At 46.8% G+C, this 9,596-nt stretch overlaps 2 protein-coding genes across 2 annotated transcripts; both read right to left on the reverse strand.

Annotated features, from left to right (window-relative positions):
- Window positions 1-6,884: 6,884 nt before the first annotated feature.
- Window positions 6,885-7,361, reverse strand: CCR75_004067 (uncharacterized protein; the record flags this gene model as incomplete). Its single annotated transcript, XM_067962157.1, has 1 exon — window positions 6,885-7,361. The coding sequence occupies one exon, from the start codon at window positions 7,359-7,361 to the stop codon at window positions 6,885-6,887; it is 477 nt and encodes a 158-aa protein (XP_067822362.1).
- A 582-nt stretch (window positions 7,362-7,943) lies between these two features.
- CCR75_004066 (uncharacterized protein) lies at window positions 7,944-9,209 on the reverse strand (the record flags this gene model as incomplete). Its single annotated transcript, XM_067962156.1, has 1 exon — window positions 7,944-9,209. The coding sequence occupies one exon, from the start codon at window positions 9,207-9,209 to the stop codon at window positions 7,944-7,946; it is 1,266 nt and encodes a 421-aa protein (XP_067822586.1).
- Between the last annotated feature and the right edge of the window lie 387 nt (window positions 9,210-9,596).

Consider the following 9,596-nt stretch of genomic DNA (forward strand, 5'->3'; position numbering starts at 1 on the left):
AGATGACTAACGATACAATTGACCAGGTATCGTGTATGTTGGGCATAAGCGGAAATGTCACGCTTGCCCTGCTTCAAATCCAGGAGCTACGCTCGAGCCCTGAATTCAGCACGTGGCGGCTTAAATGTTTGATGAGTAGGGTCTTAAAGACCTCATACGACCCAAAGACTAATGGGTCGTGAAGCTTGAGCCCCAAGGCCGAAATTTGGCACGTCCGGCTAAATTAAATTTGCCAAATTTCACTTTCGTCGCATCATCACTTATACGGCGAGCGTCTAAGGCGTCGTCTAATTCGACGAACCATCTCAAAAGTGAGTCGCCTTGACTGCCTTAAACGTTTTGCTTTCTATCTTTAAGCTTTCGGGTCGACGCGAAAGCATCGGCCCATTAGCAGCATTTAAATGCTGCTGACTCAACAGTTCCATCTGTTGAACACCCTGTTCTCTCAACACCTCTGTTTGTTCGGAACCTTGCTGGTGACGAAAGGCTACTTTTTCTTAAGCCCCGTCGAGTTCGTGTTGAATGAACTCGGCTATGGCTGCATGCTGTTCATCTCGGCCCAGAGGGAACAGCGTAGCGCCAACGGCTGGCCCGCCTACGACCGAACTCATTAGATAGATCGCTCTCCATTCGAGGTCACTCAAATGAAAGAACCTCTCACGCGTTGCGTGATAACCTTTTTGAGGGGCTTTAAAGCTCCCTCTTTTTTATCCAACATGTCGTTGTTGAATGGAAGGTGTGTAACGGGCTAGAGTTGCCCTAATGTTACACAGTCCCCATTAAGTACATTTGGTACTTAAGGGGATGGTCAATTACTAAATAATAGTAATTAGACCCAAGACTCGGGTGTGGTGCACATTTGTGACCAACCCTTGTGGATGTGATGCACATGGGTGCATTCACATTAGGAGGGATGACGCCCAGCGTCATCCATGATGACGGCTAGCGTCATCAGTTACGCGAGGTATCTATAAAGATACGCTCGCAATACATATTAAATGATATCTATAGAGATATCATTTTAATTGGTAAAAATAGGTATTTGTATTTAATTCTATTAAATATAAATCAGTCTGAAATTTACTACCTACTTGGTAAGTGCGCACGAGGAGACGGATTACCGCTCCCGTGACGTCACTTCACCAGAGTTCTTAGTGTGTTGGGTGAGGTCGCTTGCGCGCCCACCACAACTACCTCACTGCACGCAAGAGAAGCAGGTGCAAACCGCTTCCTCGCTGTGCTAGGGTGTGTGCTAAGTAGAGCGTGGCCGCATTACGACGTGCCCGCCTACACTTGGTAGCACTTGAAATCCTTCCCACGACCCGCATCTCTGCGTGTGTACGTGAGGATGAGCCTCAACATTGATTGGGCTCATTTTCCCCACCTCTCCGAACATCATCGGGAGGTGGCAGGGCTAATGGCGCAGGGACTTGGTGAACAAGCCCTGGCCAGGCTCCTGGGTAGTCCTCCTGAGCAACATGTTGCTCAGTTGGAGCAGTTTGAGGCATTTGTGCTCGGACAGCGGAGGGCCGCGTCCGAGGCACAGAGCCATGCTGCGGCGGAGTCCGTCACTCAGACTCAGGATGAGCTGAGGCATGAGCAGGCTCGGAGCGAGGCTCTCAACAGGACTGTTGAGATGCTCTCTGCCCGGCCGCATCAGCCGAGGCCCATTCGGATGGACCCGCCCAAGTTCGATGGAACTGCGGCGCACACGATTGTCCACTGGCTTTTAGCCGTGGAGCAATGTGGTGTCGCCCAGCTCATCGAGGACGACAGCCGGATGGTGTCGTACGCTATGTCGCATCTGCGCGGTAAGGCCTCAGAGTGGGCTTACTCGGCGCTTATGGCGGACAGAAAAGCGTTCCCCTCATGGGCGATCTTTAAGGATAAGATTCGCGCCATGTACCAGCCGCCGAACAACGAAGTGTTGCTTCAGGCGCGCTTCTTTGGGGCGCGACAGGCGAAGCGATCTCTGCAAGAGTATGTGCAAGAGATGCGCTCGCTGTCCGCATCCATAACCGTAGGTCCGATTCCGGAGCACATTAAGGTGCCCACGTTTATGAACGGACTACGGCATGGCCCATCGCGACAGGCCCTTTTCAGAAAGGTGCCGTCGACGATGGAAGAGGCAATCCAAATTGCCTTAGTTGAGGAGCAATCCTACAACAGTGCCTCGGCGACAGCTTGGTATAAGCCGTCGGCCGAGAGGACAGATGCCACTCCTATGGAGTTGGGCAATGCAGACGTGGTCTGTTTTAAATGCGGCAAGCGCGGCCATATGATGGCTCGCTGCTATGCCAGGGTCCCTGCTGGGGCAAAAATGCCCAGCAAGAGGACTCCCTTCCCAAAGGGCGATGGCAAGAACCAGCGTGCGAGACGCATGAGTTCTGCNAAAAATAGACCCTAAACTTAGCCAGTGTACATTTCATGGCAAGGAGCTCTTTGTCATGCACTGGGAAATTGTGTTCAGCTGGTTGAAGATGACACGATTGATAACAGACGACGCGCTCTGCGCCGTCTGTGTCATATTGCATTCACGTACAGCCGATTGCAAAATCGCTTGCGTCACACACCACATGAAAAGGTCGATCTTGGTCCGCAATCGCCAGGATTGGCGATTGTACAAGTACACACGCAATTATGGCAAAATGATGGTGTATCTTTCTTCTGTATCAATCGCGTCATCTTCAACCAGCTAAACACAATTTCCTAGTGCATGACAAAGAGCTCCTTGCCATGAAATATACACTGGCTAAGTTTAGGGTCTATTTCTTAGAAGATATACCATTTATTGTATTCAGGAACCATGCGTCTTTACGCACGGCCGTAAGCAGTCCACACCCCTCGCAAAGAATGGCAAGATGATTTTCTTTCTTTGCGGGGTATAACTTCTCCAAATGTAAAGTGGTCGTGGAATGCTGATTGTCAGCGTTCCTTCGAGGTTATCAAAGCTTAATACCCTTGAAGCAAAGCTTGATACCTTCGAAGGAATGCTGACAATCAGCGTTTTATGACCACTTTATATTTTTCTTTAGCAGCGTTCCTTCGAGGGTACCAAAGCTTAATACCCTCGAAACAACGCTTGATACCTTTGTAGGAACGCTGACAATCAGCGCTTGTAGGAACGCTGACAATCAGCTCTCCATGACCACTTTACATGTTTCTATAACAAAGAAAAAGATGTACCGTCATTTCGGCATAATTGCTTGAGTACTTGTGCAGGTACACCGCTAAACCTAGGAACTTTATCATTCCCTTTACATCGACTGGCACAGGCCAATCAGTGATCGCCTTAATCTTTTCTGGATCCGGGCGTACACTGTTCTTACACACGATGCACCTAAGAAGAGGTATTTCTCTTGCAGCGAACATACACTTGTTGAGATTTGCATACAACTTGATCTTACGCATAAGTGAAAGAACCTTTCGGACGTCGGTACGATGCACTTCAACTTCCGACTTTCCGATGCGTGAAAAAGATATTATGTTCACAGCAGTAAGCTCCTTAAGCGGTATGCTATGGGAGTGGCTGGTCATGCCATAGGGGCTTAGCCATGCCCCTGCAACATTTAACAGATGTGTAACCAATCTGTTAAGATTGATGCGGGATTTGCACCGAGTTATTATGATGACGTCTTCGTTTATAGCAGAGCCATGAACGAAGGATCTGATAGAATCCATCAATCAGATCCATTGACGAAAAGATAGTATTCTTTGACATACCATCCATAATTACGTTTTTGTGGTATCGGCGTTTGAGCCGGTTTAGTTGCAGCGTTCAGTTTATTGAATGCATGCACTATCCGCCATCCTCCTGTTGCTTTACGCACACAGAAAGTCGGAGAGCTATGTGATGAATTTGGTTTCCTCACGTGGCCTGCTGCTAAGTGTTCGTCAAGCATTTGTCGATCGCTATTATTTGTTCACGAGACAATGGCCTATGCTCCATGACACAGTATTTCGAACCTGTATAGGTCGTATTCGTGTCGAGTGCCTTTATTCTTGAAACTCGCACGGTACTGATTGTGGGAAGACATTCTTGAATTTGGTAAAACACTTATAAAAAGGGTTATCTTCAGGATTGGGACGTCAAAAGTTCAATTTGAGAGTATTCTTATCGAGGATACTTGCGTCCATCGATGAGCTACTGATAATGCGTTCGTTCTCAGGGAATACTATTGCCGACCGAATGTCGGCCACGTAGTTGTCATCTGTGACAAGTACGCAGATCTGCTTGACTTTGCCACTACGCAGATCATGCAAGGACCGTTTTAGTCTTAAACAGGCTTCTATCCACTATGGTGCTTATTGTACACCGAGACGACAATAAAACGGAGGTCCAGAACCCATTAATGCCTTGTATGTAGAGAGCGAGAAACCTCGCTCTTCAAGTTACAAACGATGCCAGAAATATAATCGTTATCAAAACATGGGCTACTACGCCTATTAAAATTAGTGCCCCACGGCCAGCGCCTAAAAACACTGAGCGAAAAGACCGACCTCTCGGTAGGAATAGCGGAGGACGCGGATCCGACGCTGTTGCGAAATTGCAACGGCGAGGCGGATCGTCAAAAAACGGTCGTGGTCGATAGGTGCGGAGTGCCCTACTGATCCAGCAGCGTCAAAAGAATTTGCAGGTTTTTTGACGAAAGTTCCTTCTCATCCACAAACATTGTTTGTAACTGCCCCAGGGGATGAGATTAACTTATTCACCCTGAAAATAAAAGTGTCAAATAAATTGCCCCTTAAGTCTCTAGTCGATTTTGGGGCGTCAAATTTTTTATTAGATGCCATTTGCTAATATCGCAGGCTCAATTTATTGAGCGCGAAATTTTCCTAACGCGGATGACAGTGCTCCTAGCAACAGGCACATCTTTAACGGTTAAGAACCGTGAAGTTGTTATCCAATACACGTTAAAGATTAAACAGTACGATGATGATTTCATCGTACTAGATTTTATTGACAAAAATCTGATGTCATCCTTGGATTACTATGGCTGAAGACAAGCACAAGCACAGGCAGCGTCGTAGGTCCACCATTGTGACGTGGACATAGATACCGACGGCTACAGGCAGCGTCGAAGTTCGACCACTCGAATAAGTTAAGTGGTACGAAACAAGGATGCTTGCTTAAGAAGTAACATACACGAAAGTTTAAAACGCCAGCCTATTAAGAGACAGTGCGAAAGTCCTAGATCGATGGAGAGTATATCGTAGAAGGTCTCGCTGTGGTAGCGCAACCACAGCTAGAGGCAGCTGGGGAGTATCCTCCCCAAATAATTCCTGTAGGAATAAGTCTTCGGAAACCTGTGGTCAAAGGTTCCCAGGTACCTTTGAAACTACGTTCAAAAAAAGAAACTAAGACAATTAATGTCTTAGTAAACAATGATTCAAGTGTAGGCGCTCATACACTTGATCTTTAAGCGCCTCCGAAGTTAACTTCGGAGATAACTCAATTGCCAATCCTAGAACATAAATTCCTCACGTTCCGCTTCAGAGATCGCTTGGTGTAGCAACTCTATTTCTAGCCGGATCAGGTGGGTCTTAACAGGACCGTCTGCAAGACCTCCAATAAACACAGTTACCTGTGTTTGTTCATCTATGAGATGACTAACGATACAATTGACCAGGTATCGTGTATGTTGGGCATAAGCGGAAATGTCACGCTTGCCCTGTTTCAAATCCAGGAGCTACGCTCGAGCCCTGAATTCAGCACGTGGCGGATTAAATGTTTGATGAGTAGGGTCTTAAAGACCTCATACGACCCAAAGACTAATGGGTCGTGAAGCTTGAGCCCTAAGGCCGAAATTTGAACAAGTGAAATTTGGCATGTCCAATTTGGCACGTCCGGCTAAATTGGACATGCCAAATTTCACTTTCGTCGCATCATCACTTATACGGCGAGCGTCTATGGCGTCGTCTAATTCGACGAAGCATCTCAAAAGTGAGTCGCCTTGACTGCCTTAAACGTTTTGCTTTCTATCTTTAAGCTTTCGGTTCGACACGAAAGCGTCGGCCCATTAGCAGCATTTAAATGCTGCTGACTCAACAGTTCCATCTGTTGAACACCCTGTTCTCTCAACACCTCTGTTTGTTCGGAACCTTGCTGGTGAAGCAAGGCTACTTTTTATTAAGCCCCGTCGAGTTCGTGTTGAATGAACTCGGCAATGGCTGCATGCTGTTCATCTCGGCCCAGAGGGAACAGCATAGCGCCAACGGCTGGCCCGCCTACGACCGAACTCATTCGATCGATCGCTCTCCATTCGAGGTCACTCAAATGAAAGAACCTCTCACGCGTTGCGTGATAACCTTTTTGAGGGGCTTGGAAGCTCCCTCTTTTTTATGTGGCCGCATTACGACGTGCCCGCCTACAACGTGCATGGGTCGTTTCACGGACTACGATGTGCTACCAGGTGTAACGGGGCACCTTTAATTAGTGCTGGTCAGTACTAATTAACCTTACACTGATTTCAGTGTAGGTAGAGTGCCTCAAAATTATACGTACACAAGTATAGAGGAAGGTTTCTAGGTAGCCAAGGGTCTGTAGGGTTGATTTAAATTTAAATGAATTAATCAATAGAACTGATGTCTTATTGTGTCAATATTACCAAATTTGGTAATATTGGAACTATTAAGTCAATTATTGATGAGGGTAATAAATTTGTTATAGGAATAATATTTACGTAACGGAACACCCCATTACACATTAAAGAACGCAGGCAGCTCTAACGTCTGCAGTAGCACATACAAGGTCTAATTCGACCACCTCTTCATCAGCACCTGTCTTTCTAAAATGTGCATCCACTAACGTTCACATATGAACAGTAAAGGCACAACCGGATCAGTCGTAGTTTTGTTATTGACTGCCTGCTTAAATTCTATATCTATTTGCCACCGCTAAGTAGCATCTCTTTTGCCTGGTTGATTTTAGTAGCTAGAAATGTTGACCCGCCAGTATCCGGGTGGTTAAGTATAAGAAGCTTGCGGTGTGCATTACGAATTCTCTCTGCCGACGCACTTTCACGCACACCGAGGATGAGCGCTGCCTCGCGTCGAGTCATCCTTTCCTCGAACGGGCCATCATAAAAGTTACGGTATTTCCACGAGTTCCCTTTTTCGATTTTAGGGCGGCTTTTGTAGGCCGCCCATACTTGCAGCGCATACTTGGCGCTTAACGCAGCGCCAGCTACGCCCAAACCAGCAATCAGTGCCGTGTTCTCGCGCTGCGTAGATGCATGGTAGGTGCGAAGGTTTGAAGGCTGCGAGTTTTCCTGATGCTCACGGTATGACAACGTGTTTACAGGCTGCCGCCATGCCTGCACGATACGGTTGGAGCGCCCGAGTCGTCGGACGAAGGCCATTCTCTTTAGTGGTTGGATGGCCCGAGATATGTGAAAATACATTGTAATTGGCATTTATTTAAATAAATTAACTGAATCTCTTAAAAGCAATGTTTAATATGATTCAATTTTGCTTAGGACGTTACTGGTAATAAAAATTTAAACGCGCATATCCTCGCGCACACTAACCACGACGGTAAAACTACTTTGCGTCTCAAATTCTACCTGCATAGACTCACATCTCACGTACATTGTTCTTAACAATCCTCCTTTCCAGAAACACATGTCTCCCTCAAGTATAACTCGCATCTCTTTCTCTACTTCATTCCTCGTTCTCTGCTTCTTCTTCTCTTCCTCTCTCTGTGGCAGCATCTGGTGCAGACACATTCGAAATTGTTGAAGCATTTAAAACCGCAGTTATGTCTTCAACAGAACACTTAACATGCTCACATTCAGACAGGAACCTACGAATTGTGCCAGGCGCGTTTTTTATTATCGAACAGGTGGCACCTTACTTAAAGTCATAATGAATCTCGGCGACACAGTATATTTCGACAACCGATATGAAGAAATGCTCATCTGAAAACACGAGGTTCAGTAGACTTAGAGAAGCTCCTGCTTGATCAATCGGGCGATGGTACTGAGCTGAACGTTGCTAGTGCCGCCGTAAATAGAACCAACCTTGCAGTCTCGGTAATACTTCTCGGCCAACAGTTGCTTCGAGAAACCAATACCACCCATTAGCTCGATGCATTTCGACGATGTTCGTTCTGCCACGCGCGAAGCGTGAAGCTTTGCCATGCAGGATGCCTTGACGAATTCATGGCCAGCATCCTTCAGTCTTGCGGCGTTGTAGACGAGCAGTCGCGCACTTTCAATATCCACCGCCAGATCAGCGTACTGGTGTTGCATCGCCTGAAAGTCGCCAATGACACGTCCAAACTGCTTACGCTCGAATAGGTACGGCATCGCATGGCGGTACGCGCCTTCAGCAATGCCAAGCTGTTGTGCTGCAATACCGATGCGGCCTTCATTCAGCTTACCAATGGCGATGGCGTAGCCTTGGCCAACCTTGCCCAGAACTTTTTCGCGAGGAATCTTGACATCCTCTAAAATGACGGAGCACGTGGAAGACGCATTCAGGCCAAGCTTGTTCTCCGGTGGCCCATATGAAAGTCCGGGCAAGCCTCTTTCAACAATAAAACAAGTTATGCCCTTGTAGCCAATGGACGGGTCCACGGTGGCCATGACTAAAAATACGTCAGCGTGCGCGACGTTAGAAATCCACATCTTTTCACCATTCAAAGTGTAGTAACTCGCATCAGCAGAAATGTCAGCTGTCGTCTTCAGGGAAAACGCGTCACTCCCCGCCTCAGGTTCTGTCAAACAGAAACTTCCAACCGTGTTTGTGGACAAACGTGGGAGATATTCCTGACGCTGCTCCTCTGTGCCGAAGCCCTGAAAAACGTTACTTACTACTGTATTCTGCAGGTCACACAAAAGTCCAACGCTCGCGTCGACACGTGACAACTCTTCGATGGTTAGGATCAAGCTCATAAACGAAGCCCCTACACCGCCATACTCCATCGGAATCTCCACCGACATCAAACCATTATCAAAAAGTCCCTTGATAACCTCAGGCGTCATTTCACCTGCTTCGTCCATGCTCCGGACTTGAGGTTGGACTACGCCAGCAGCAAAGCGAGACACTGAATCCTTAAACATTTTTTCTTCTTCCGTCAAGACCGTCAGTGGTATTGGCGGAGAAGGAAGAGAATCACGTGCGCTGGTGATGCTGCTTCGCCATCGAGCAGCGCCGGCCACGGATGCCTTGGCCGCGCGTCCCAAAATCAACTTACTGGCAAGCATTTAAATGTGTCGATGTTTACAAATTGAAGAATGAGACACGTTTTGCTTTTTTCACTAACTTCAAGCTGCATCAAATCCTGAGGAAAGGATGCATATTGGTGCATTTCACAAATTAGATTTATCAATCTGGTTATTTTGAAAAGACCCAAACAGAATTATAGTTATATTAATGATATGCAAATTTGACTGTATCTGGCTTGCAACACGTTCGTAGCAATATTAATCAGCGGGAGCTATTTTTTTTCGAAAATGTTGACAGACTGTGCTACGAAGAATGCAAAATGCAGCGAATAAGCGAATGGAGATAGTTCAAAGGTGCGATGTATTTCATGTTTGTGCAAAGGCAGCTCTGTGATTCAGTGTTGTTGGACGATTCCCTGCTTTTCA

The sequence above is a fragment of the Bremia lactucae genome, linkage group LG7, assembly GCF_004359215.1.
Source record: "Bremia lactucae strain SF5 linkage group LG7, whole genome shotgun sequence".
NCBI classification, from domain to species: Eukaryota; Oomycota; class Peronosporomycetes; order Peronosporales; family Peronosporaceae; genus Bremia; species Bremia lactucae.